This window comes from Brienomyrus brachyistius, chromosome 7 (assembly GCF_023856365.1).
Source record: "Brienomyrus brachyistius isolate T26 chromosome 7, BBRACH_0.4, whole genome shotgun sequence".
Lineage (NCBI taxonomy): Eukaryota > Metazoa > Chordata > Actinopteri > Osteoglossiformes > Mormyridae > Brienomyrus > Brienomyrus brachyistius.
This window is the reverse complement of record NC_064539.1, coordinates 25,430,403-25,458,376: the sequence shown is the minus strand read 5'-3', so window position 1 is coordinate 25,458,376 and position 27,974 is coordinate 25,430,403. Positions and strand designations below refer to the sequence as shown.

Below are 27,974 nucleotides of genomic sequence, written 5' to 3'. Positions count from 1 at the left end.
ACCGATTAAAGGAACTCCTTCAAATTAACCCAAAAAATAGTGGTGGGATGAAAACACTCCTGTCACAATTTATTGATACAAACACTGTGTATATTGAATATATAAGCAGAGGGATTCATAAACAAAGTAGGCTTTAATTTATGTCTTTACAAATAATACACCTTTTACAAAGGGGTTGATTGAATTTAAGGCCTTACTGATGTAAAAAAAAAAAAAAAAACAAATTTTTAAAAGCAAACACCACATGAACTGAACTGCTTGGTAAAACAACTAAATTACAGGCTCATTTAAGTGGGTAAAAACACCAAAGTCTTTTCCCTTAGTTCCGAGCTTTAGTTTCAGTTTCTAGTCAATCTGTGCACTTTCAATCTCCCGGGACTCCGTATAATAGATTTGCTTTGTATAAAGATGCTGGAAGATGGTGATTTTTCAAAGCAGTGTCGGTTAAACCACTGAAAGCAGATTCCAGTTCCTTTCACGGCCCCCCAGAATTCCTCTAAAGAAAGTTCTCTGAAGAAGTTTGCCATCATCATAACAGGGAGTGACAGATGTCATTCATTTCAAAATGACGATTGTGGCCCAATAAACGGATGTACAGTTAAGCTCATTATTGCATACAGGCAACAGGCCAGTGGTTTATGTGATGGTATAAACCTCAGCTCTTTCATAACGTAGACTGCGCAGTCCAACAGCTGACTCTCTGCTAAACATAAACATCGCTTGCCTGTGCATGGGCTGCATGACCATCCAAGCCAAACATGCAGGTCTTCTCCAGCACTGACTCACTTCTGGTGTCACGCACAAACATCTGCTCGACCACAAAACTGCCAGCAACAAGGCAACAGTTACTGGCTGGAACAGCATGTTCTAAGACACGTTTCCCAATCCCATGTGCTGTTCTGTATAGTGGATATCAGTCCATTTGCCATCCAGGGTCCTGTCAGGAGAGATCATTCCAGAACATGGTCAGGAACCTTCATATTAGACTAAGATGCCCATAAAAAAAATGTTGAAACAAATGTTACACAGCTGCTTTGCAACATGCTAACCCTGTTTGTTTTAAAGGAGGGTCGTTAAGCTCTGATGTTGAGGACACCTTCCCAGGACTCCTGAACAACCACCTGTCCTACAGATAAAAAGCAGCAGAAGAAGAAATCTGGGTGGACCATCAAGCCAGCAATCCAACATGCCCCCCCCCCCAAACCACTAAAGCCCCACACCCCTCAATTCACCAGAAGTGCCTGCGCTGTGTGTCAAGGTACCCATCATATTAGCACCAACGGCTGACAACGTACGATTCCTCTCCTGTTCAGTTTGCGGGTTCAAAAGAGGCTCATCCTATTTTGGGAGGGTCCCTAAATAGCCGCAGAGAAAATGATGCATTACCAGCAGCATAAATCCTCAAAGCATTGTAACGGTTCACATATGGGACTGGCGGGACTGGAGGACAGACTTTCCCTTTTTGGCTCCCTTTGCTGGCTCACGGTTTGCATAGAGAAAATACACGGGAATCCTACATGTAATATTCTTTGAAGGGATTTTAAAACAATCGTAAACAATTTGCCCGAACCACTTCATGTGTGGGGAGTCCTGGACCCTGCAAATTGGCTAAAATGGATTTAAAACATTACTGATAGTTAATGGCATGTGGGGAAAAGCCATAAATACTGCTTATGTCTAACGTTTACATCTGCAGATGGCAGGCAACACCTTCTCCCCATTGCCTGCCAGTCTACTGCAAACAGGTAAATATTCTATGGTTATGGCGGATTAATGCAAAGGCTATCCTAGATAGCACTGCTACTCGGGGGTCAACCAATGGGAATGTTTATTGCTATAAGTTGTACCCCAGTAGTTCCTAATCAAGTGAAAAGTGCCAGGGTAGGAACTAAACAGGTTCATGAACTACAATTGGGCTGAGTTCCGGTGGTGGGGCTGTGACAGAAGTTTGTATTTCCCAAATAAGTTCCTGGCCCCTGAAAGGGAAAGAGCCTCTCTCCCCCCCACCCTTAGTAAGTTCTAGAACCGGCACCCGGCACTTTCAATGTTCTTAATTTTCACTTGATTCTATTCCGTTGTCCAAAAAAAAAAATTGTTTAAGTTATGTAAGCCTGGGGTCCCCGGGGGGGTGAACCAGCCCCTGATTACTGTAGCATTTGCAGATCTGAACTGTCTGGACTTTTCTCTGCGAAGTGGTTTCTTCCTATGCAGTCTTTGCCTGTGGTCCCCTGCAGACAAGTTAGTCTCAGTGTGGTAATACTCTGTTAACCACCACAGCTGTCTTCGTGTTCTTTGGGAGAACAAACACGTCCCCTGATCACAACACCGCCGCCACCTTTGGGACAGAAATGAGGCGTCATACCGAGCTGCCTTAACTACGAATGCGTCAGATAAAATTGGACGAGCGTTCGGTAATGTGGATATCAATGTTACCATAGTTACTTGATACGTTCTCCTTCCAAAAGCACATAACCCTCATGCTAGCTGGCAATGTCACGCTGACTGTAACATAACTTAGCTCAGCTATGGCTGCTCTATGCTGTTCCAACCTGTATCTGAACCAATTGTAGAGAGACACTTCTGGTGGACTCGTGCAAGGGCATGGTAGGCAAAACCTGGGCGGGTGACAGTCACTTCACAGGGACGAAGGGGAGTTCTTTGAGGAAGACGTAGGTGCCAGAAATAGTAAACCCGCCAAAGTACCTTCACAGAACTGGTTTGTTTTCCATCCAGATGGTCACAGATACACGTGCAACATGGCATGGCACTACGGCCACCACTGATTTAAAAAAATGTCTTGTGACAGGTATGGTAAGAGATGTCGAAAGCCAAAAATAATAAATGATGATGATTTCCAAAGTTTTACCGTGAAATTTACAGATTTGTCTCTGTGATAATGTGCAATTGATTTTTGTTTTTAATTTACCGTGATGCAATTTGTAAATCTTTTATAGCCATTAATTTTAAATAACTTTAAAGAATCAGGGATTTAAAAGAATTTTGTGTAACAGTAGCCTCAGCCTATGTGAAGTTTAAGGAGTTTTTATTTCTTTGTATCGGTGCTATCAAATAGGGACCTTCTGTTTTAATGAGGGTACCCAATGCTAGCTGAGAGACTTATGTACGTTTGCTTCAACTTGAAAGGGTCAAATATGTGCTTTTCACCCTTTGTTTGCCAATAAAACTGTATCAGATCAGCTGCCTGACCTTTCTTCTATGCATTAGACCTCCCAAGTAGGGTTCATTCTATTGTGATGTTATGTCACTGAAAGCATTTAACAAGGGGGTACCTGTGACGGGCACGACGTCAAGACCGCTTCCCCCGGACGCCACCCCTCTGCAGGCCCAGTGCCCTGGTCACCAGCCTGCGCGCCACTGCCGTATCAGTGCGAGGTCTCTCCTTCACTGGCTGGATGAACTCTGGGGAAAGAGCAGAAGTCGCCTGCCGTCAGCCACTGCGGTTACTGTGTTACCGTGGCACAGAGACACTCGCCGAGTCATTTCCAGGGTTGGTGTCTACCAACCTGTTGAGCATGAGTCACAGTAACAGAGAACTCAACTGGGCGGTAGAAACTAAATCTTGGTCTGGATTTGTCGTTGCTGGATCTGCAACACTAGGCATTTCTTAGTGCCCAACACTAGGCATTTCTTAGTGCCCAACACTAGGCATTTCTTAGTGCCCAACACTAGGCATTTCTTAGTGCCCAACACTAGGCATTTCTTGGAAATGCTAAAAGCATGCCTTCTATAGCCAATGACAATATTAGGAAAAATGCAGTTAAACTTCAAGGAAAGCAGTAGGTGGTGAGTGTCATGGCACTGGAGCCCTACCTGCACGCCTGAAGGCCTTCCCCTTGGCTTTCCTGCTGCCTTCAGTCAGCCTTCGTGCCTTCAGCAATGGGTGCTGTATAGACAGAGCCTGCTGAGCTGGGGGCAGACAGCGACACAGCAAAATGTGAGGCCAGTCAAGTAGGTTCCTTTTGCATAACCATCCTCATGCCTTCAGGAGAGCTCAGTGCATCCCAGTGCTTGACTGAGGAATTAAAAACCTTTGAAGAGATAAACACTTGGAGAGACAGTGGCATCCACTGCCTGGGCCACCTCACCGCCAACGATCTTCTGGTGATAACTGCGAGTTAATCCATTAAATGTTGGGATGCAGCACTGCAGGGTACCGAACCTCGATACTTTTGCGGCATCGACCAAATTGATTAGATACTATCAAGTATCGAAAAATGCCTTGACATCCAGTACCAAATTTTGATACCAAAGGAAGAAATCTCATCAGCATCAGTGAGCCAATAAACCTGCAGCATGCTTGTACCAAGATCTAGTAATGTTTATTGTTGGTAGCGCACAGGAATAGGGCTCACGTGTGTGCATGTCAGGGCGTGCTCTCAATGTGAGTGACAGGTGTGAGTGCACACACAGCCGAGGACACGCTGATAGGTTCAGTGCATTTTGCCCAAAAATCTTCCATCACATTTGCTCAGTATAATGCATGTTTGGTCATGAACAGCCGGCCTGCTTTCATGATGATTAATAAGAGAACAATTAGGCAAAACATGATTAAGTTACAGCCTAATATATGCAAATATCAGTCATAAATATTTAGGTAGGTTGTTTGCAACCAGTTACCCCTTAATGGGGTCCTGGTCTACTCAGCAGCAGATGTAAGCAGTGGTTCTGTTTCTTAAAAGCAGAGCAGCTCAGTGAGATGAACCATATTTTTTTTTTTTTTTACATACCTTTAGTACTAATCCCAAGTAGCACTGAATACCAGAAAAAAAGTCCAAGCCAGAAAGTTAAAGACATGAAAGGTCGTACCTGCTGACTCGCTGGAAAACACTCCCAGGGCACAGGTGTCATCCACCCACGTGATCCTCAAGCCTCCCTCGCTGAGAGAAGCACACATTCGCATTTATTTAAGCGGAAGAACACAAAGGATTTACCAAAATTAAACATGAGATGGCAGAGAATACCAGTAAGTACTTTAACTGAAAAAGCATCAGAATATGGAGAAAGAATAATTACATTATATCAAACTTTCAGCCATCTTGTAACCGCTTATCCATAACAGGATGGGGTGGGGGGATTGGGGGCTGGAGGATATTTCAGGCAGCATGGGGTATAAGACAGGGGAACACTGCACAGAGAGCCAGTCAGTGACAGGGCATACACTCATTCACAAATGCTCATACACAAGGGGCGAACAGACATAACAGACATTTTCTGGGCCCATTGATTCTATCACATCCTTTCAATAACAACACAGTACAGCATCTCCACCTGGTAGAAGGACGTTGGCTGTGTGACGCTATAAGCCGGACGCCGAGTGTAATGCTGACTGCCTGCCTCTGTCTGGCCCTAAACCACTTACTTAAAACAATAAACTTCTCAGTTTGCTCAGGTAGATAAATCCGGCTCCCTCTCTTCCCGCAAACAGAGGTAAGATGAGCAAAGACTCAAACAGCCGATCACTATCACCCACCAGCCAGAGCCAAAACATACCAGATGGCCATTGAAATAAACCACCTCCGTCTGATACCTGAAGGCTGCGAAGGCATTCAGCAGGTCCTCCGTCTTGAAGTGTTTGGGAAAGTCGTAGATTTCAATGACATGGGCGAATTCGTCCGAGCTTAACAACATGTTCTGGTAGCAGGAGTAGTCATTGCGGGCGCTCTCGATCAGGGGGTCTGCTTCCCTCAGGTTCGCAATGATCTATCCGTTGAAACACAAAAATTAAACCATGCGTCCATCTTCCGTAACTGTGGATCCAGGACAAGGTGGAAATGAGCTGGACCCCATATCCACAATCATCCCCCAGCCCCAAGTTGTTGGTAAAAGCGACCTCTCAGAAGATGCTCCCCAGCTTCTATCCATCCTACATTATCCTTCATTAAGCACAGGACACGAGGCATGTACAGGACGCAGGTTAAAGGTATCCGTTCCCCTAACAGCATGCTTTAGCTTTGTAGGATGAAACCACAGTACCTACTGTAGAGGAATCCAAAATAAATGAAGGGAGGAAATGAAAACTCCACATATTTAACATATTCAAGTATAACAGGACTATATAGGGTGTTAATTTCACCGTCTAAACCTCTAACTCATAAGGAAGCATCAAAACACACTTTTCATTCATTTTCTATACCCGCTTATCCTATGCAGGGTCGCGGGGGTCTAGAACCAATGCCAGAAGCTAGAGGTGCATGGCAGGGAAAAACTCACAATGAGGCACCAACCCACGGCATACAGAACATACCTCTTGAGTAAAATCCTCCAAGTCTGCTGCGCCCCCTGCTGGTAGCTCCACTGCTGGTGAGCCAGACTCATCCAGTGCCTGGTGCTTCAGAGACATAGCCATGAAGTTGGACAGGGTCTGATCCCACGCCGCCAGTGAGGCGTGGCCGCTGGAGTCGGAGGGGAGCTCAGAGACCTCTTGCTCGCTGGCAGACTTGTTGGTGGCTTTGGAGCCTGTGTCCTGGCTGGCAGGCAAGAATGACTGACCCTCAAGGTCTGTGCCGATTTCAGGACCGGTCCCCGAGGTGCTCTTCTTCGGGCTGCAGCCCGAGTTGTCCGGCGTGAGCTGGGCCTGGGTGGGGTCGGAGCCCGGGCCGGCCTTGTCCCTCATGGCTCGTGGGACATAGATGGCCTTGTCAGGGCGACGGGCTGCCCGGCTCCGAGTCTGCCGGGGCTCCAGGTGGGGGCGGTGTTTCCGGGCCTCTGTCTCCTGGGTCCGCCCCTGGAAGTCCTCATGCTGGCCTTCTTCTAGGTCCCCCTCCTCCTCTGAGGGCAACCTTACAGAGAGGAAACCGTGTGAGGGCCCAAGCAGGCCACCTGGCTTCATCACTCATGGTGGGTCTTGGGCTGATTCCGTTATGCAATTAGGGTAAGCAACAATAACCTAAGGCACGGCATTTGTAACAGTTTCTTTTACACTTTTTAAATGACTATTCATAAATTCATCAAGTACTCCGTTATTGTTAATTTAGTAGCATTTCTCTTTTTTGCACATTTGTGCTAACTCGCAGCCCATCGTCCCCCACTCATTCCCTCTTTACTTATCCTCCGTATAGAATATGAATCTCCCATCATGCATTTCAGTACTTAAACTTATTTTGAGAGCGTGAACCACTGCTATGAAACATGCTGCTGTTGTTTTTATCTAAATTAAAGTGTAATCGGGAACAACTTCATTCTTTTTCTTAGGTGTATAGTAACATTTTACGTCTTTACGGATTTCATTCGACGATCAGAAAAATTTAAGTTGCCTAAATTTTGAAGTTGCTGAAGTCCAGCCAGGTATTTAGCCTAAACCAGGGCTGAAAAAATGCAATGCAGAAAATTAGGATTATAACAGCCCGGATGCGACCATAAATCAGAGTTTCCTCTAGTCATTAAAATATTAATAATTCATGTATTATATATATTCACAATATGATGATTAGGAATTGTTTAACAGAGAGCACACAGGGCAGCTTTGGTGCACTACAAACGAAATAAATGAAAACTGGCCCTCTGATTTATCGAGGCAGGTGCAAACCAGTTAAACTTAAAGATTGTTTTTATGTGTGTGCCAAGCAGAGACACTGCAGGGGGGACTGCTGGCTCAGCGCCGAGACGTATGTCAGCCACTGGCCATTCGCGATGGCATCGCCCATCAGCCCAACCCTAGTCCCAAGACAGACGGACGTGACGCAGAGAACACAGGTACAGACAGTGAGAGAGCGACATTCAACCGTAATTCCTTATTGAACCTAAAAAGGGGGCGGTTGGTGCAACCAACTGAGACAGCAAGAACTCGAAACTCGATTGCAGGAGCTTCTACCTTATTTAGTAAGACTTAACACCCAGAAAGGTAACAGTGTGCCCGGGGAGACTGTACCTGAGGTGGGCGGGGCATACCACCACCCTGCGGCTCCAGCCTTCACCCACCGAGAAGGTGCCCAGGGACTGGCAGCTCTCCACAGTCCTGTGGATCAGGTAGCGCAGTCGACTCGGCAGTGGCGGGAAGAGCAGGACGCTGGGGAAGGAGTGAGAACCGTTTGGTTCCTTCTCTCTGCTCATTCTGCCACCTCCCAGTGCGGATTAGTTCCCGAAAGACCAGCTCCTGGGGCTCCATTATTAGCACCCCCAGCTAATTCCAGAGGCTAACTGTAAAAACCAAACCATCACCAACATCTCGTAAAACCTGGGGGAGACTATTACAGGTTAACGAGGGGGCGTGGCACACAGAAGGAGCAGACGATTGGGGCAGAACAGAAGTTCTAATTATCACAAAACAAAAACGTGATCGTATACAGTGCAAAGTTCAATGGCATACAGGGGAGTGCTATGCAAGGGCATCAGAAGAGAAAACACTGGCACTGTTCTGGACCTACCAGAATAAACAAAACCTCTGTAAGTGTTGTCTGTTCATGTTTATTAAATTACCACTAGTACCACTTTTGTCCTTGTAGTTGCTAAACACACTCATTATTAAAGACACAAAGTCGTCTGCCTGCTACCTTGGGATCTCCATTGAGAAAGTGTTTAGGCTAAAATCTGGGCTTATTCTACGTGGATTGATGTTGCCAGTGTGTATTCATGCACATTGGCTTTGCTTGGACCGAAGGAGTTTCTAGTCATCGACTTGACTTTTTTCTGAAGGGAGATTGGCATCGGGAATTAAATACTCAGTTTAAAGAAAATTACTTGGGAACTGAAACGAAAATGAAAACTATGCTTGCAGTGTCAGACTTTAATCAGCAAAAAGTGGCTTCTCACCACCGACGTCTTTTTGCCTGTTTTATCCACAATATCTCCTCTTGTAAAAGATGTTATGCCTGCTGAGCTGCCCCTTTCTTCACCGCCACTTCAGTGCTTATCGCTTCCATAATACATCAAAACAGCAGCATAAGGGGCTGTTTAATAAGCATGAGGATGCACAAATTTTATGCAGATAACTAACTTTTGGGCATCACAATACACATCTCGTTAATATTTCAGGTATACTACTAATTTGCTTATTGAATTGTGGGCGAAAATACCGTCGGTAGAGTGCCGATGTCCGTATGTCTAAAGCCTTGCAGTAACATAGTTTCTTGTTCTCAAAATAAAATTAAAGTAAAAGGTGAAAGTGATTTTCTGAAAAGTCTTTACCATCCATAGAAAACCATTAAAAGTCGTTACCATCAGCCCTAATTGCATCCAACTGAAATACATTAAATAAAACACGTAAATAATTTTCAACCATTAAAGCCAGGATACCAAAATAGAACATGTATAAGAGAGGAGTTTCAGTCACATGACCATGCAGCACTCGGACCACCTTCAGTCACAGCCATGGGCGTAAATTACGGGGGGTTGTAGCCCCCCCCCAATGAATCAAAACCAGCTAATACAATCCCCACCGCCCAATAATAATGTTTTCCCCGTAATGGGTGGAGACCTCAACCCCCCCAATGTTCCAGCCAAAGTTACGCCCTGGGCCGGAGCTCACCTCTTCTGCCCGTCCCTCTGTAGGAAGGCATCCAGCTCCTCCTGGACCGTATCAACAAACTCACATTCCTGCTGTGGAAGGCAGTATCCATCGAAGCAATTAAAAGCCAGGGTGACCAGAGGGGTGTGATGTTTGATCTGCAAGGGAGGTGGGGGAGGCACATCAGAAGAGGCGGCATGGCCAGAAAAGACCGTCCTTGCACCACACTTCGCAACAGGCCGATTTCGCTTTGATATGCTGAATACTATCTGTAGGTCTCATTTGAACAGCTGATGAAAATGTTGTAATAAAATCATCTGTCATAAATCCATCCTGCAAATGTCAGTCCTTGCACGGATTTCAGCACTTCATTTTCCCATCATCACAAATCCACTGACAAAATACGGATATTTCAACAATGCAACGTTTGTCTATAATCTTCCTTTACAGAGAAATACTCGGACCTGCTATTTCCCTGTCGACGACGGTGAAGAACTCCATAACCCTGCACCCGAACTTCTTTTTTTTTATAACGATAACGTTTTTGTTATTCCAGACACTATAGCTACCCCTACACTCGGACATTATCGTTCACCACTTTTTGGTGCCATTTACAATCGTACAGAGCCCAGATGTCAACTTAAGGAGCCGGTCTTATTACTGTTATTCCATAGGCACCACCAAGGAAACCTCGTCGGTTTTCTCTGCTGTTTTGGGACTCGGCGTATGATCCAGCCAGGATCTAGGCTGCTGCCGAACAGAAGCAAGGCCGTCTGCATTTGGACCCAGACGCAAAATCCCCCCAGCAGCACATAAACAATTACCCACCCCACCCCCCGGGCTCTGCTCTTCTATTTCGATTAAACGTGCGAAATAGGCATTTGGTTAAAGCTCACCCTATTTCCTTCCGCGAAACGGCTGTTTCTCCAGCTTGGGACAACAAGTGCGGGACGCAGGGACTTCAAATCGACCACCAATGAAACACGAACTGCGTAACTTAAGCGTGGTTTCTCGTACGCAGCTTGCGCACTTGCAAATGCGCCTCGCTACGATTCCTGTTTCCGACTCGCAGAGTTACGTTAACGGCGTAAATAACGGAAAACGTGTAGTTTACTTACGCTGTCACTTTACGTGCAACTCCCCAAAGACGGCCAAAGACCATCGGTGTTACAATAGCCCCTTTAGGCTGTAATATCCAAATAATATTTAAACGATACAATATTGGACGGAAGACAATCCTATTATATAGTGCTCCACTGCCCCTATAATTTTTTTTTTGTTAAAATGCTAAATTATTGCAGTCAAAATATGAAATTCTTTTATGCTGAAATCACAAATAAAATTGACCGTGAGGTTTATTTAAGTCATTAATTTGAGCGGGTGACACCAGTGTTGCAACATCCTTAGGTGCAAGTTACTTCTAGAAAATAGATTTTAAATAAGCACAGTAAGAAGCCTGTTCTATAGAGTTGAAGAAAACACTGGGGCACGGACTTAATCAAGAAGAGTGTTTATTTATGCTACAGTGCACAAGTTAAGAAATTATACAAATATTTAAAACCACATACCATCATCAATAGGCAGAAATATGACATTAAGGCCTGTCTGTTGGTTATAAGGTCTCAAAAGCAACAAAAAAACTGAAGTTATGGGGAGTTGCAATACATGAAAAGCTATAAATACTTCAGGGTTCTTGCTGGGAAACTGGTTCTCATTCACACACCTCAGTCATTCTGTTCTGTAGTGTAAAATCCTAGACAGACTGACGATTCCAATTCTGTTGGATTACCGCCGACTCCGAAAACAGCCAAGTTATGGTGAGGCACACAGGATTCAGAAGCGTGTAATCAGACGCCATCCCTCGTTAGTGACCACAATAGTTCACGGGAGCGACAGAGAACCAATCCTCCCAGGTTGATAAGACTTCATCTTTCTGCTTGTTGACAGGAGTTCGGTGAAGAATCACAGCTGACCAAGCAAATACACCCAAGTACAAAAAATACCCCTCGGAATGGCTCTTTTTTTCCCAGAATCATTTACATCAAACATAATAACAACAAGTGGCAAAGTTCAATAAACAAGGTCATCGATAAATCAATCCGTGATCTGGGGAGAATTAACTATATAAACTATCCATTCACACCTATTCATGGTCGTGGGGGTTCTATGGCCTAGGCTGGAGGATACGGGTACAAGGCAGAACTATACTGACTAGAATATATTAACATAACCACCATAATGACAGACAAGGGCCAGTGTGCCTTTATCACCTTCAGCAAAAGATGTGGTCCGTCCATCTCACACAGAGTAGTAATAAATAATCAGAATGAACAAAGAGTTTTTAAAAATGCAGTGTGAATATAATGGGAGTGAAGGAAGGGAGACCTGGTGATCATGGTGGGGTTAGAGGAACACACTGGGCAGCAGCGAACAGTGAACCAACCAGCCGTCTTACGAAACATCTTTAAAGAAACTAAAAATAAACAGAAAATGATTGTTAAGACAAAAGAACACAACAATCCAATATAAGAAGTCAGGATCTACTGAGTTAATCACACAAACATTCATAAATATAGCACTTACATGTCTAAACAAATACAACACAGGACATTTCAAAAACACACGCAAAATCCTGAACTTCTAGAGGAGCACTGAAATACAACCATCCAACATGTCAGATAGCCAGACATCAGAAAATGGTGCCCCTTTAAAATACCCGAATTAATTACTGCATGACATTTGAGACTGATGGTCCAATCTGCATGTTCGAGAGGAGGGAACTGTGCCCTGGTGTGAGAACAGCCAGTCGGACTTACCCAAGTCTCATCTTCCAGGTCCGGTACTGCGGTCTTCAAAAACAGTGATTTCGACCTGGTGCAAGGGGGTTAAGGAAGAACCTGGAAACGAGCAGAAAGTCTGTCAAAAGGTAGAGAAACCACGATGTCGAAACATCACATAGCCACCCAGATCCACAGTTCTTCAAATGCAAGGATACAACTCTCAACCCCCGCTCGATAGGGTCAGTGAGGAGCAGGCCCCTCGGAGCGTAGATTTTGTCATTCTGATCCTGGATGTAACTGGCAATCTTCTTCAAAACCTTACAAGGCAACAGAAGACAAAGACTAAGAAACCTGTGCAACTAAAGGTTCATCGGACCATCGGACCATTCGACTCTTTCCAGACATCGCACCGATACTGACGATCCACAGGCAGAGCCCAGCACAGTGTCCTTACCTTCTCATAGTGAGTCTCCATGCACAGGAAGACGGTGTAGGCTGTCAAACAAGCCAGACAGCCCTCCAGGTACGAGCGACCACCCAGCTTCTCCGCTTCGGCATACAGGCTGTTTAGCTTGCGTATTGTATCCTCAAACTGCTGTTTGTCAATCTGAAATAGGGAAAACCCCAAAACAGAGATGCAGTCACTGGACTGTGTCGACCGATGTCAGTAAGGGACAAACTGATTTTACACACATGCTTGTAATTATATCATAATTATTCACAAAATAAAGACTGATTTTTGTACTGCTATTTAAAGTTGTATAAGCATTAAGACATGAGTATCGAAGCAATTAAATGCCCTCATCGTCTTCTGCAAGTCAATAACAATTCAGATAAAAATCTTAAATCTTCATATCTCCAGTTTGTGTTGCTCTTGTCCTGGGTTGAGGAATTTTCTCTGATTCAGGAACAGTTACTTGTACTATGACAACACCACGTACACTTTTTGCGGACTACGAGCTAACGGGGGACAAAAACCGGGGAAGCGTCTGCTTTTATGTATTAAATGCACCCTTGTTTCCAGAGTCGCGGGAAACTTTGTCTGGAACTGGCAAATGGTCCCCGAGGTGTAGTCCCGCTGGACGAACACTTTGGCTGCGATAGGCGCCTGCTGACGCAGATCCTGCAAGCTGTGAGTCTGGAGGAAGGGGGAAAAAAATCTATGTAGCATATGTATCAGTTACCCCATTAGTGTGCTACCACCCTTGACCACTGATTTATGGTACTATTACTCACTACATATATCCATAAACATAGCCTATTTTAACATACATGATTAACACAAACAATGAAATCGAAAAACAAACAAAACAAACAAACAAAAACAACACCAGGGAGAATGCCCTAGGTACACTGACATTACTATGGATTTTTTCGCTTCTCCAATGTACCATCTTGCGACTTGTAGAGTTAAAAATGTATATATGTATATGAATAACTCAATATGTTTTTCCTTCAATGGAGAAAACACTAACGATGGTAACATTACACAGTAACCGATTTATGATTTTACTAGACGGAATTTTGTAAAACAATCATAATCCGGCAAAATAATTAGATAAACAGGAGCAGGCAGGCGGATGGACGGTTTACTGACAAACTAGTTAGCTATTGGTTTTAACCCAGCCGGATTAGTTAGTTCATGTAGTGTATATGTTACTCCCTTTTGACACTGGGAAAACTATCAAGAAATAAACATGTAAGTATACCTAGATTATTATTTTTATATGCCAACATCAAAAAATAACTTAAAACTACATATTATGGAACACCCATTTAGCCAAGTACGTTTTTAATAATCTCAAAATATTATTAACCTACGGTAGAAAAATACAACACTCCCTTACCTCCGCCATATTGAAACCAGTTTTTCCGTAGTGTTTAGTCTGCAGTGTAATTTCAAAGTAAAAGCCAACTACTGCCACCTATTGTTTGGAGTTGGTATCCGATACAGCTCTGCTATAAAACACTTACATCCACCCATTTTCTATACAGGCTTGTCTTGCGCAGGGTTAGAAGCCTATCCAAAGCTACTGGCGCAAAGCAGAGAATAACTCAGGTTGGGCGCCAAAACATCCCTGGACAAACACTCAACATAAATATTATGAATATTGAAGTGATTAGAATGTGATACCAGTTTTTGATAGCAACGCTGTACACATGTAAAGGTCCTTTTTACACTGAAATGTAATCCATTCCACAAAACAGTGATGCGGATTAATATGCAATGCAATCAAGAATCGGTAATAGTGTTACCACTCTTTTTTAAAAAAAATAGACCGGGCAACTATTTAAACGTTAACAGCTGTTTACGATCGTGTTATTTTGGTACCTTAGTCATTTAACTTAAGCAAATAGTGCTGTGGTAATTATTTTTATTCAGGAGAAATTATGTAGATAGAAAGCATGCACAGTATTAAGCCAGAGGGATATTCTTGTACAGTAATAAATAAAAACAAACCTCTGCATTTTCATCTGCCTATGTACAGCAGGATATTAGCTGCATAGCAAAGGGATATCTAACTTACATTTTTATTCAATATAGGTGTACATGAGTATAATATGGCCCCGCAATTTCAGTCAACATGTACTATAGGAATATGAGACACAAGTGTTTCCTTTATAATTGCATTTATCATAAACCACTACACATAACTGCTGACAAAATATTTCTTTGTCGTTGGCAAAAGTGGTCCACCCTGGGTAAAACTCAAACTTACAGAGCCTCGCGTAAATTTAATTGGGTAAAACAAGATCTTACATGTTAATATTTAATTATTTTGGTTAAATTTAAGCTCCTTATTATATAAAATTTACATCGATCAATTAAAATGAATAGTCTTTATGAATACTTCGTCTCCCTTTAAATATGTTCCGTTCAACGCAGTTTAACTTCAAGAAATAAAAACAAGCGTTTAATCTAATTATAGTTAGTTATACTCTGTATTATAGCACGGCTATACTAACCGTCCAACACTCAAAGAGAAACGGTGATGAGGACACTAAAATTTTATATGGAAAAAATGAATGAGCAATTGACATTCAACGTCCCCTTTCTGGAACCTAAAACTGATCCGCACGCGCAACATGAACGTGCGCGGAACAGTGCCGCGCGCAAGGCCAAACCCTCCCCGCCCTTGCGTTTTGTTTCTTTGAGAGCACTCCGTTCTCATTGGCTACGCAGATACTTTAACACATCCAGACCAATCGCGAAGGAGTGCGCGTGTTTTCTCCGAAAAGCAAGTCAAATTGCTTTCGTCCCCTACCCTGACGTCAGCCAGTTGTTTTTTCCTCTTGAAAGCCCATCCCCCTTTCCGAGTTTGTCCGTAACGCCCCGTTATTTGGGGCCTGCCAATTGGAGGCGAATAACGGGAGCGAGCCGCGGTTTGTAAATCGTCCTCTCGGCGGGAGGAGCTCTTTATTCGATCTCCATTGGAGACGCGCGTGCGCCGGGATCGGGGAAGCGCGTGAGTGAGTGAGCTCGAGCGCTGTGGCTGAGGTTCTGGCGGCGGCGTTGAGTCCGAGTGTGTGCTGAGCCCTCGGGGTTTTTTTTTTAAAACAGTGCGAAGAAGAAGCGCAAACACACGCTTTACACTCGCACTTCTCCAGCTGAGGCAGAAACAAGTTTTCTCTTCCTCGCGGGGACCCATCAAAAAGGACATTCTCTGAACGTACTTATCCACGGCCTGCAAAAAAATCATGTCGGCCTCAACGGCGAAAGTGAGCAGAAAGGAGCAGAACTCGAACCATGACGGAGCGGACGAAACCTCTGGTAAGGAATGGCGGTCTCCACGACACCGCCATTTTCCGCTTGTTTGCGCTTGCCGCGGTGTGGCATTTTAATTGCGAGGCCGGCGGCTTCACGGCATCTTAGGGCCCCGGCTGAGTGTCCGGTGTGTGAGCGGCTCTTACCCAGAGGTCGGGCGTGTGTGTTGCGACTGAGCCTGAACCTCACTAGTGCTGACTGGCGGTGGCCATGTTTCCCCTGCGTGTAGCCTTATTGTGTCAGGCGCGTGCTTGCAGTGGCTTTCAGGACTCTGTTTTCTCCCTGAATGATTTTAATTTATGGGCGCAGGCGTTGTTTAAAACTTTCTCCGCCGCGATGCGGGCCGCGATCCGTCTTGGGGGTGTAGAGAGACGTTTCGTCCCGTGAATGGAGATGTCTGAGCGAGGCCCAGCTGCTGTGCATTGTTAGCTAGCAGTGTAACTCCGCCATCATGATATGTGCACGGTTCTGAAGGTGGTTATTTGACTTCTCTGGTGAGCAGCTTTCCCACCACCGATTTCAAAGAGGCTCTGCTCACTGCTCTTGATGTGCCGTAAGTGCCGAGCGGGGCGCCAGATCGGGTTGATCATGCCGGTTGACGTAGGGAAGGATCGGAAGCCCGACCGTGCGGCCTCCATTCAAACCACGCGGCCCGAGACTACAGCAGGAAACTGCATCAGACCGGAGTGTGATGCACAGATCTCTTTTGCGTTATATTGACCGTTCTGCTGTATTTCTACGGGCACTGTATATTTATCCATGCGTCTTTTATGTGGTATTTTGTGTATGCTCATAAAAATGACAGTTTATGCAAATGATAAATACGAAAGCGTGAACGAAATTTGACATGATTGCTGACTTAATTCGTATTTCGAGCAAACGGCGTAAACTTTAACTTTTTTTTAATCTAAACGCGTGCCGTAGGTGGGTGAAAGCTTACGATTCAAAGCACTCTTCCGATCACCCTAAAAACAACGAAAGCATGTGAAAGATCAAATAAACGCGGGAAACCTGTAAGATCAATAGGCATGTCGCGGAGAATAAATACATTTGTTAGTCTGTGTCGTTGATCTTAAATTTTTCCCTCCACTTTTTAGAGAAAGAGCAACAGGAAGCTATTGAACATATTGACGAAGTACAGAACGAAATTGACAGGTAACACGTGCTTTCCATGATTATACTGTACTTGGCCACTGTGCATAAATTTAATGGAAGGATTGTCTATGGTCAATAAATTCGTGTCTTATTTGTGAATGCTCTGGATTTGTTCAGGTATAGAAACAAGAGTGAGAGACTTAATATAATGACGATGTTAATCAGAGTAATTAATACAGTGGCTGCTGGTATATTGTTTCCCAGATTGAATGAACAGGCAAGTGAGGAAATCTTGAAAGTAGAACAGAAATACAACAAGCTGCGCCAGCCTTTCTTCCAGAAGCGGTCAGAACTGATAGCCAAAATCCCAAACTTCTGGGTCACAACATTTGTCAACCATCCACAAGGTAAGCAGGCAGATATGTGCCCCGGTCTACTAATTTCCTGCTCCGGGTCAGTAATATGGTAGTTGGGTTGCTTTCAGTTTCACCTGTGTTCATTGCCCCGCTTTTTCCCAGTCTCTGCTCTCCTTGGTGAGGAGGACGAGGAAGCACTTCATTATCTGACCCGGGTCGAGGTGACAGAGTTTGAAGACATCAAGTCGGGTTACAGAATAGATTTTGTAAGTGGTCACTACTGTTTTGCGTTTCTGTGCATTGTTTCAGTGTCTTGAGACTTACACTCCTTTCCACCCCTGTTTAGTACTTTGATGAGAATCCCTACTTTGAAAACAAAGTCCTGTCCAAAGAGTTTCATTTGAATGAGAGTGGAGACCCATCCTCAAAGTCAACAGAGATCAAATGGAAAACAGGGAAGGTTTGTGTTGACTGACTCTCTTCATAACTTGCAAATACAATATGCTAGTGTATTGCTTATGAGTTATTGCATTTGCAATTTGTTTGCATAAGGTAGCCGCTGCCTGGTTAGCGTATACTACTAGCGGCTTCTGGGAAAATAGCTCTTTGTAGGTTATACAAGTAGTTTCCATTGGGTTAAATTGGCCAGCCACCCACTTTGGGTTTGTATGTGTCAATGAGTTCCCCTTGCCGATTTCTCTATAGTGTGCTGTAACAGATCAGGGGATTTTGCCTGTCTTGATAAATTCTTAGGTGCATATTGTAAAATCTCTATCATTTTCAGGATCTGACAAAGCGTGCCACCCAGACACAGAATAAGGCCGGAAAGAAGAGGCAACATGAAGAGCCAGAGAGCTTCTTCACCTGGTTCACAGACCACTCTGATGCTGGTGCTGATGAGCTGGGTGAGGTCATCAAGGATGACATCTGGCCAAATCCTTTACAGTACTATCTGGTAAGACGTCAAACTTTGGCGTTCCTGTCCAGGCCAGTCTCCTCCTCTGACCGGTCCCAGGCTGACTTTTAACCTATATATTCATAGGTCCCTGACATGGATGATGAGGAAGGTGAGGGAGAGGATGATGATGATGATGAAGAGGAGGAGGAAGGGTTAGAGGACATTGACGAGGAAGGAGACGAAGATGATGGAGAGGAAGATGAAGATGATGACGAGGGGGAGGAAGGCGAGGTAATTTCTTCTGCGTTTGCTGGAAGGTACATTCCTAATGCTATGTTTGAGGCAATAAGTGACATTAAGGATGTTTTTCATGTTTTTCTTCGTAGGACGACGGTGAAGATGACTAAACCCGACAATGAAAGATTCCACCTTCATCCTTACCCATTTCTTTCCCTTTTAATTTTCCTCTAATCCTTGGGAGCAAGATGCATTGTTGAATTTTTTTTTCTTTGTGTGTGTGTATGTATGCGAGTGTGTGTGCTGTCCATGTTCTACTGAAGCCTCTTCTGTCAATGCCATGTCTAATACCGCTCTGTTCCCAGGATGGACTTGCATCAAAGCTAGTGGAAATATGTTGCTGAGGGTCCTGTACGTCATCTCCACTACCCTTCCATCTGAAGACCAATAAAGATTAACAATCTGCACGCCATGTTATGTAGACTACAGTTAAATAGCAATTTATAAATAAATATATATAATTTTTGTTTAAGGTTGTGAATTAAATAAAAGCCATGGTGCAGTGATGACCTGCTAGTTCTAGCATCCCTCAATTTTTTATTTTTTTTTGTTATGTATAAATACTTTTCAACACAGGTGTGATTTTCCCCCCCCCCCAGTTTATTTCCCATTTTTGTGTTTTTTTCCCCCCTCTGGCCCCCTGTGAATAATCAGGCAAATAGAACACACCAGCTTGTTCCTGTCTCTCTTGTAATGTTTGGGGGAGGGTGGGGTTATTCTAGACTGTTTATTGGGGAGGGGGCTGTGGGAGGCAGATGGGCATTTTGACACATCAACATTTCAGGGTTTATGTTGATATGTTTTTCATTGTAATGTTTTACAGACACCCATGAGGTTTGAAATTACATTTTTAATAAAGGAAAAAAAACAACAAAAAAACTCCTGTAATTTTGAGCCATGCTGCTTTATGGAATATTTAATAAAGCAAATGCATATTCCTGTAGAATTTTACATGGAATCTACATTTAACTCCCTCCCCCTTTTTCCACTGGAAAGACGCTCACGTAAAACGTTTAAAGTGTACAAGTTGCTTTGTTACAATAAAACTAAATGTGTACACACTTTTTTGAGGGGCGTTGTGTCTTAACTGCGACACGTAATATGCGATTTATTAATGTAGGCCCAAGTGGGTCTCTGCTTGAATTTGAAAGGTATTCCACATTTTTCCGGCAATTGGACTTTTTTGATGCAAAACAAACTCGCAGGACACGTTGGAAAAAAAAAATATATATATATATATTTTAAATTAGATATATATATATCCTCACCTCACCTGCACTTTATTTCTATTGAATTAAGCGACGTGATTAAAATTCCCGATACCGTCGGATACAAGACTGGAATTGCCCTTCTCATCCGTTAACTTGTATGTAGCTTTATGGCCATTATGTTTTACGATGAACCCATAATTACTTTAATCAATGTTATAAAAGGTGCACCGCGAACTTCATGTTCAAGGATTATTTCAAACAATTTAGCAATTCACATACCGCTAGGTACTATTTTATTTTTTACGTAAAAAGTAATTTTTCAATGCATTGCGTATATGACCTTTCATAAAAATCAACAGCAGTAACAAATGCGGCTGCGTTAAAGCAAAATGCCGTGCGATTGGTTTCCTAATGCTGTAAAAAATGATCATATATTAAGGTTACAATCACACAAACCCAATGACAATTTAGGATGAACATTGGTTTCTGAATCTCTCTAGGAATCTCAAGGTCTGAATGCTCCGAGAATTTCCGACCAATATTTTCTGTAAGAGGAGATTCCTAACTAGAAATTGAGTCGCTTAGGTACATATGCAAATTACAATGCTGGAAATTGATTGATTTTGTAATATATATTTTGCGACTATTATTCGATACATTAAGTTAGGAACGTTATTTGTCTGGTGGACTTTAAAGCAATATTAATAATTTTAAAAATCTAAATTCATGTTTACATAGTGGTTAAAGCAGGATTGAGTTATTCTATCCCTGGATCGTTTTCCTCGAAGTAGCCTGCTCAGTTAGTTGTCATTTTGTCGACTTGGTTGACAGCCATTTTAAATGCTTGCTTCCTCCGCATGCGGATAAATACATTGCAGATCCGACGTGCTAGTTGAATTCTGCATGAAAAACAATCATCCGTCTCAGATGTGGTCTATATGTTAATTTTATTCGCCAGTGATTTGGTTTAGTGAATTAACTCGTTGAATCACAGAGAAAACTATAGATCGATTATTTAAACAACGCCGCCTACACCAGAAGAGCACATTGATTACACCGATCTCTTCGCTGATTGGGCAGTAACAGAGGATTTCGCGGCTGTGCAAACATCGTGTCCCGGTTGCTCATTGGACGTGTGTGTTTCCAGGGAAACATTAATTTTTATCCGGAAGTGGGATAAGGCTTCATGTATTCCAAAGATGTTCATGTATTCTGCCTTCATACCGTGTCACTAATCGGTTACCTCCTCAACTAGCTAACGTTCAATGGAAAGGTCCTTAAGATGAAAACTGAACTTGTTGATAAAGCTCACTAACGGGCTGCTTGAATTTCGCTATTTTTTAAAATCTATTTTGCAAAATTAAATATAAACCAGCATGATGTTCACCGATGAGACTTTGGAGTCGGTAGCTGTGGAATCGCAGTGGAGGAGATCGCACAAGTTGAAGCAGGAGTCGGTATGTGGTGGATAGCGATCATCACAAATATCTTTGAATTGGCAGTGGCGGTTATAGTAATCAATAACAGCAGTCAGTTCCATGAAGAGCATGTTTGTTGCCTTGTTAGTTGCTTTGCTAGTAATGCAAGGAGTTGCAGACTGTGAAAGACGGCGTTTTAAGGCAAAATTAGGTATCACTTTTAAATAAAGTGTGTTGTATCATCTTTTGAGAAATGCATTTACATCCATTAACAGGATTTATGTAAAAGAATGAATAGGTTAAGGAATATTATAAATACTGCTTCGAAATACAGGCAAAATTAATGTCAAACATTACAAAATACTCCCGAAATGTTTGCCTGAATATATTTATTATGCAAATGTCCGTGCTTTTGCGTGTGATAATGATTTGTCTCATCATTTGTGCAGAAAAGCTGTCAGACAGTGGCTCTGAAGTCTGCTGAAGTGGAAGCACAAGCCGTGTACCGCTCAGAAAGCGCCACGCAGACCGATCCTCATGGCCAGCTTTCACACGATCCTCACCTCACCTGCGACAGTGAGCTGGAATCCCCTGGACTGGTGGATTTTTTGAACCGGGTCACAGATGTGGTCATCAAAGAGCTGGCGAAGAACTCCAGGAGTCACGCTTTTGATGGGTTTGAAGTAAACTGGGAGGACCGGAATCGAACGGTGAGACAGACAAGGAAATCTTTAGATGCCGTCATGGAGGAAGCGAAGTGAGATCTTTATTAAAATGTGCACCTGTGTGTCCAAACAGGTCTTGTGCATTCATTGTCTGCAGTACTGTGAGGCCCGGCAGAGGAAGCTGCACGTGACCAGTCTGTCCTGGAACTGCACTGGCTCTGTTATCGCATGTGCTTTTGGCCGGTGAGTCCTGCTCTGTTATCGCATGTGCTTTTGGCCGGTGAGTCCTGCTCTGTTAGACTCTACTTCAAGGGCGCCATTCTTCGTCCTTCGGAAACATAATGTTCTGGTTTTCACTCGGTCGCAGTGAAGGGATTTAAGTAATGTCCAAATAATTACTAAAACACTTTGGCTGCCATTTTATCTATATGCCTGACAAGCTCCAGCCCTGATTAGGGTTGGCCACAAGATTCTTCGGAAGGGTGGGGGTATGTTTGGCTGTCGAAATTCAATACGTCAGTCTTAAGCTCGCTTGTATCTTTCATGTTTACGATAACTAAAGTTCTGTGATTGGTTGGCCGTCACCCAACGGATGAGCCAAGGTTGTGATTGGGTGATCCAGGCTCATCCTGGCCTGTCTATGAAGCTAGGCCTGATGTTTAAGCTATTGTAAAGAAGTCTATTCTCTAAAAATTGCACTGATGTACCCTTTGAGTGTTACCTCCTGTCTAGTTGTGTCATGCCTACCACTTCAGACCTGTTCAACCTGCTGTGTTGACCCGTACTCCCCAGCACTGACGACGGTGACTGGACCACAGAAAAGTCTTTTGTTTGCACTTGGAATCTACATCGCAGAGGTCTGGACCCAAAGCGGCCCGATGTGATCATAGACTCTGCCACATCAGTCATGTGTGTGTCCTTCCATCCTTCACGGCCCTCCTTGATTGCAGGTAATGTGTCAGACTTGCATCAGGTATGATTAACCTTTGGTTTGAGAAGTTTATATCTAGAATATTTTTTTCACAGGAAATCTGTGGCCTGTACTACGAAGCGAGCAGGGTTACTGGCTTATCAGGGTAACTTGTCGGATTTAAGGTACCACCTTTTAAATGGACTTCATATTCGTTCACTTACATTTTACCCAGACTACCTTAAATCCAACAAGTTACCTCAATAAGCCAGTAACCCGGCTTCGTAGTGCAGGCCATAGGTGACAAAGATTATGTGAACTACTGGGTTAAAGGAGTAATTTGTGGTTCGTATACATCTGCGGTCATCTCTGCCTTGCCCCTCCATGCGTGTTCCTGACCACAGGTGGGCTGTACAGCGGGGAGGTGGTGGTCTGGGACACCAGTCAGACACAGGACCCAGTTCTGGCTCAGACGGGCATGTCACCTGACACGCATCGAGACCCTGTCTGCCAGGTGGAGTGGCAGATTCTCTCCGTTGTTCATAGTTACCTCCCTTCTCTCTCTGAAGGTCTTTTTAGGTTCACAGTTTATATTCAGTATGGCTGATGTTAATCTCTTTTTCTAAATGGATCAGGCAGTGTGAACTTCCGGGTAGGATGTGGAATTTTCATAGGTGTACAATATGGCCAAAAGAGTGTGGACACCAGATTGTCCAACATCTTATTCCAAAACCATTAATATGAAATTGGCCACACTTTGTTTGCATGATCGCGTGCTTAATTATAGACCCATATTAGCAATGGGTGTGGCTTAATTAGACAATTTTTCTAATTAATACAGGTGTCCACATACTTTAACCATATAGTCTATGTTTAAGCAGGTGTATGAACCGGATGAAATTGTTTAAATGTGAATGATTTTATGGCTCTGTCTGTCTGTCTGTCTATGATGTTGTCAATGTTGAACATACGTCCCTTCTTTGCAGGTATACTGGGTGCCGGGGGGCCGACGGGGCGAGTTTGCTGTCCTAAGTGCTGGTTCTGGGGGCCGGCTACTCCTCTGGACCATAGGTGAGGATTCTAAGCTGGTTCTGAGCTCGGGGTATGCCCTCTCCAGCCAGCAGCTGCCCCACAGCAGCACGGGGACCAAGGTGAGTAGTACAGACTGTTTTTGGCTCTACGTCCCGCATGTCCATCTTGTCCGAGTCCCAGTTCCTGGGGACTCCATGTTAGCTGACTCTTAGTGCATCTCTGTTGATCATTTGGTTCTGATCATATATAGGAAATGAAATTATTTTGTTAAACACTGAATGGTTTAATTATACCGGGCAGTTACAGTACATTAATTTTTATGACGTGTGCTTATTGGTGTCTGTGAAACCAAGTAGTAACAGAGTGTCTACACCAGGGGTCTCCAACTCCGGTCCTGGAGAGCTGCTATCCAGTAGGCTTTCTATCCTACCCGGCTTCTGATGAGCCACTCCTGTCCCTGATATTTACCTGGGAGCAGTTGTGGCTCATCAGAAGCCAGGTGTGATAGAAAACCTACTGGATAGTAGCTCTCCAGGACCGGAGTTGGAGTCCCCTGGTCTACATGTATACATTGCTATCTTCTGTCCTCACTGCTGACACAAACCAGGCAAATTTAGCGATCGTGATTTTATGAAAATATGGGGACAGTGTCAAGTACATGGAGTGCCTGTGTTGTCCTCCAGGCCAGAGGTGGCAGCGCTGTTGGTATATCTTCCCTGGATCTCTCCCCCTGGGACCGGGACGTCTTCCTGGTGGGATCCGAGGGGGGCCTGGTACTCAAGTGCTCCTTCTCGGCGACGGAGGTGGCAGCGGTAACACCGGACGGCGAGAGCGTGACCCTGCGTGCCCCAGCACAAGTCTCCTTCTCGCCACGTTGCGGTCCTGTTCATGACCTCCACTGCTCCCCGTTCCACCGGTAAGCACCCATTACTGGTAAGCTTTTACCTGCTCCAGATGGGTTTTCCTGTTTTCTCACCTCAGAAATGTATTAAATAATTTGGACCACATCTTTAATTGATTTTTTACTAATATTATGTATGAACTAGGTAATTCTGGGTTTATGGTTTAAGTTTATGGTACTCCCTGACGAGTGGTACTCATGGTTCTCATCACTCAAAGTTGAGGCAATCAAATGACTCCAAATGGTTGATTTTATATATATATATATATATATATATATATATATATATATATATATATATTTTTTTTTTTTAGCCTTTGGCTGGAAAATCGGGCCCTAGTCTAATGGAGGCTAAATCTACATGGTCACTTAGATATTGAAGAAATGAACATTTCTACCTCTCTGCTGTTGTCCCCACTGAAGGAACCTCTTCCTGAGTGTGGGGACAGACGGCTTCGCACACCTCCACAGTCTGCTGCAGCCACAGCCTCTGATGTCTCTGCGGGTATCAGACTCGTATGTTTTTGCAGTGCGCTGGTCTCCAACGCGCCCTCTGCTCTTCGCTGCTGCCACTGGAGAAGGTAACCTTTCGCTCTCCTGCACAGATTTTCAGCTCTGATCTGTTCAAAATGAGCTTTCAGCTCATTTCTGTTTGATAAAATGTGATTTTTTTTCCCCTCATTGTTTTAGAGGTATTATTGTGGTATATCAGATGATATTAGTGTTTCTCAATAGAAATGAATCATTTTCATCTCTTTTTAATCTAATTTACAAATGGTTCATTCTACCAGGGGAACTGTGTAACGTAAGGAAAACGGTCATTGCTAATAAATGCCTGTGTTCTGCTGGTTTAGGGACAGTGCAGATTTTTGACCTAGGCCTGATGTCCCTGAGGCCTTTAGCCACCATTGGGCAGGATTCTGGAGGCCAGCCCATCTACTGTTTGGAGTTCAACCCCCGGCTGCCCCAGCTCCTGGCAGCAGGGAACAACAACGGCACCGTCAACGTCTGGCAACTGAGCACGGATCTCACTGAGCAGGGGCTCAGGGAGGCGGCACAGCTGGAGCAGATAGCCAATGGGGTGGCAGAGTAAAGAGCCAAAGATATACAGCTGGCCAATGGGGTGGCAGAGTGAACAGCCAAGGACAAACAGTTGGCCAATGGGGTGGCAGAGTGAACAGCCAAGGATATACAGCTGGCCAATGAGACACTAGCATGAAGCAAAATGGTGGAAGGTGATGGAGGATGTGCAGTATGTTGTTTGGTAAGGGAAAGGTAATAGTACTGTAAATATTTCCTTTTGTAAAATTAAAAGTTCCCATTTATACTAAATCTGTATGACTGATCTTTGAAAACACTTCTGTCCCAGAACAAAGCTATTCAACACACCATTTCCAGTTAGAATCGGTAGCGTTTATTGAAGCACAATGCGTTAGTAAGGTAAATCACCACACCTCAACAGCTAAGATAGCCAAAGCATAGGAAACAACTCGAATGCTATCAGAAGACAGGCAGAGACATGGACCTATAAAGAGCCTGGTCATGCAGCTTAGCTAATGGCTCCTGATTGGTCACTGGCTAGTGGGGGCGTAAGGTCAGTTGACGAAGAGAGAGCGCGTGAACTCCACGAAGTCGTAGGCTGAGGGCAGCTCGCGGCCCTTGCTGTCCATGTAGGGCTTCATATGTGACACGCAATAGTCTGCCTGCTCCTTGGTCAGGTTCTGGGGGTAGCCAGAGAAAATGGCACGTTAGGTGGTTTATGAGGTGCAATGCGACTTCGGATATGTTTGGGGGGGCACGGATTTGGGGGGGCACCTGGTAGAGCTCCTCCTTGGTGACGTAAGGCTTGTTCTCGGTACTGAGGGCCCGGAACGCGCTCTCAATCTCCTCGCTGGACTTGACGTTCTCAGTCTCACGGCTGATCATGAAGGCCATGTACTCCTGCAGGGAGACGTAGCCATCCCTGGAAATGAACGACAGTGTGTGAGCGTGCAGAATATCCTGGATCAGGTCTCCAACACTTCGAAACAATAAATCACTCATCAAATAAGTTAGACAGTTAATATGGATTATTACAGTTGCTCATTATAATTTCCAGAATGATCGTTCCAGGACATTCCTATTAACCACTGATGGACCATCTTTTCCTGTAGTCAACTAAAGAAAAATAAAATAGGGTAAAATGTGTTCAGTCCTCATGCTTCAAAGCCAAAGGTAAATTCTAGTCTTTTCTTTTAAATCAAAAGTTCTTAATAGAGCAAAGTGGGTGGTCTCTGACCTGTTGGGGTCCACCACATTTAGTATGGACTCAAACTCGTGGTCGACCTCCCCCTCCTCCACCATGGGCAGGTCGTAGCCCAGCGAACGTAGGCAGGACTTGAACTCCTGGTGGTTCAGGCGGCCAAACTTGTCCTTGTCGAAATGCCTATTAGTTGAGCAACAGGGTGCGGATATGGTGAAGTTAAGGCTACTGGGATGAAGACACATGCATTCAGTCGCACAAGACTAGCAGGGTTGTGTGATGTCCAGTTAAAAGCCTGCACGGGGACTCACTTGAACATCATGCTGAACTCCTTCAGGGCTTCCTCCGTCACACCTGTGGTGTTCCTATTGGGCAGAAAACACCTCTGATCACCTGACCCACAAAACACCTCCCTGTAACTTGTGTGCGAGAATGTACCTTGTGAATTTCATTAGAAGGAAATGAATGTGAACGTATGTGTGCGTACATGTATACACGTGTGATTGTGACAGACCTGGCCTGGATCTGCTGCTCCAAGTTGTGTTGCATCCTCATGCCCAGCTGGTCCAGTTGGTCCCACTGCTGCGCCAGCCCCACCGTGCTGTGCTCTGTGTACTTGTTGTCCAGGATCAGGGCCTCCTCCATGGCTGCCCCAAGGTCCTCGATCTTCTTCAGCTGGCTGCGCATGGCTCGGATCTCCTGGTGCTTGCGCTGCGGGCAAAAACACACCATTTACAAAAAACCGCAACTGCAAGTTATACTCAACTGATCTCATCTTCAGAAAGAACGATACACTCTACATTTTAGTTCATAAGCGACATAAACCTCTAAAGTACTGTAGGGTCGTCTTTTCATCAGGTGGCGGCTGGTGAAAAAAATTCTTTGGTGGGGCTGATGTACCAATAGATTTCCCTTCCTAGTCCAGTATAAGCATTCAAAT

At 44.2% G+C, this 27,974-nt stretch overlaps 6 protein-coding genes across 13 annotated transcripts in view; 3 read left to right on the top strand and 3 right to left on the bottom strand.

Annotated features, from left to right (window-relative positions):
• The window catches only part of LOC125746551 (lysyl oxidase homolog 2A-like), a 35,014-nt gene extending 31,817 nt beyond the window's left edge, over positions 1-3,197 (top strand). Inside the window, exon 14 of the mRNA XM_049020648.1 lies at positions 1,066-3,197. Within this exon, the coding sequence (XP_048876605.1) occupies positions 1,066-1,136 (71 nt within the window). The 3' untranslated portion in view covers positions 1,137-3,197. The remainder of the gene's footprint in view (positions 1-1,065) is intronic.
• Positions 55-11,195, bottom strand: r3hcc1 (R3H domain and coiled-coil containing 1). Its single transcript, XM_049020356.1, has 10 exons — positions 11,187-11,195; positions 10,360-10,509; positions 9,485-9,621; positions 7,889-8,026; positions 6,266-6,800; positions 5,549-5,721; positions 4,828-4,898; positions 3,832-3,927; positions 3,291-3,420; positions 55-937 (listed from the first exon to the last, which is right to left on the bottom strand). Exons 1-9 carry the CDS (start codon positions 11,193-11,195, stop codon positions 3,308-3,310), a joined length of 1,422 nt encoding a protein of 473 aa, XP_048876313.1. The 3' UTR covers positions 55-937; positions 3,291-3,307.
• LOC125746554 (golgin subfamily A member 7-like) lies at positions 10,958-15,313 on the bottom strand. 2 transcript variants are annotated; one of them, XM_049020652.1, is made up of 6 exons: positions 15,211-15,313; positions 13,256-13,381; positions 12,698-12,850; positions 12,459-12,560; positions 12,280-12,334; positions 10,958-11,936 (listed from the first exon to the last, which is right to left on the bottom strand). In XM_049020652.1, exons 1-5 carry the CDS (start codon positions 15,283-15,285, stop codon positions 12,287-12,289), a joined length of 504 nt encoding a protein of 167 aa, XP_048876609.1. In that variant the 5' UTR covers positions 15,286-15,313; the 3' UTR covers positions 10,958-11,936; positions 12,280-12,286. The 2 variants fall into 2 exon arrangements, with proteins under 2 accessions (XP_048876609.1, XP_048876610.1); XM_049020653.1 differs by lacking the exon at positions 15,211-15,313 and adding an exon at positions 14,091-14,236.
• A 323-nt stretch (positions 15,314-15,636) lies between these two features.
• setb (SET nuclear proto-oncogene b) lies at positions 15,637-19,719 on the top strand. The gene is made up of 8 exons (XM_049020651.1): positions 15,637-16,015; positions 17,107-17,164; positions 17,369-17,511; positions 17,623-17,726; positions 17,807-17,920; positions 18,245-18,415; positions 18,503-18,649; positions 18,745-19,719. Exons 1-8 carry the CDS (start codon positions 15,943-15,945, stop codon positions 18,763-18,765), a joined length of 831 nt encoding a protein of 276 aa, XP_048876608.1. The 5' UTR covers positions 15,637-15,942; the 3' UTR covers positions 18,766-19,719.
• Positions 19,720-20,760: 1,041 nt separating this feature from the next.
• dync2i2 (dynein 2 intermediate chain 2) lies at positions 20,761-26,124 on the top strand. Its single transcript, XM_049020650.1, has 9 exons — positions 20,761-21,323; positions 21,734-21,994; positions 22,083-22,192; positions 22,742-22,899; positions 23,264-23,373; positions 23,846-24,010; positions 24,575-24,807; positions 25,216-25,373; positions 25,647-26,124. The coding sequence occupies exons 1-9, from the start codon at positions 21,243-21,245 to the stop codon at positions 25,883-25,885; spliced, it is 1,515 nt and encodes a 504-aa protein (XP_048876607.1). The 5' UTR covers positions 20,761-21,242; the 3' UTR covers positions 25,886-26,124.
• Positions 26,125-26,183: 59 nt separating this feature from the next.
• The window catches only part of LOC125746549 (spectrin alpha chain, non-erythrocytic 1-like), a 35,192-nt gene continuing 33,401 nt past the window's right edge, over positions 26,184-27,974 (bottom strand). For all 7 annotated transcript variants that reach the window (XM_049020641.1, XM_049020645.1, XM_049020642.1 and 4 more), the window contains 5 exons: positions 27,549-27,745; positions 27,346-27,399; positions 27,071-27,217; positions 26,608-26,755; positions 26,184-26,513 (listed from right to left, as the gene is read on the bottom strand). In XM_049020641.1, coding sequence (XP_048876598.1) covers positions 26,388-26,513; positions 26,608-26,755; positions 27,071-27,217; positions 27,346-27,399; positions 27,549-27,745 — 672 coding nt within the window. In that variant the 3' untranslated portion in view covers positions 26,184-26,387. The remainder of the gene's footprint in view (positions 26,514-26,607; positions 26,756-27,070; positions 27,218-27,345; positions 27,400-27,548; positions 27,746-27,974) is intronic.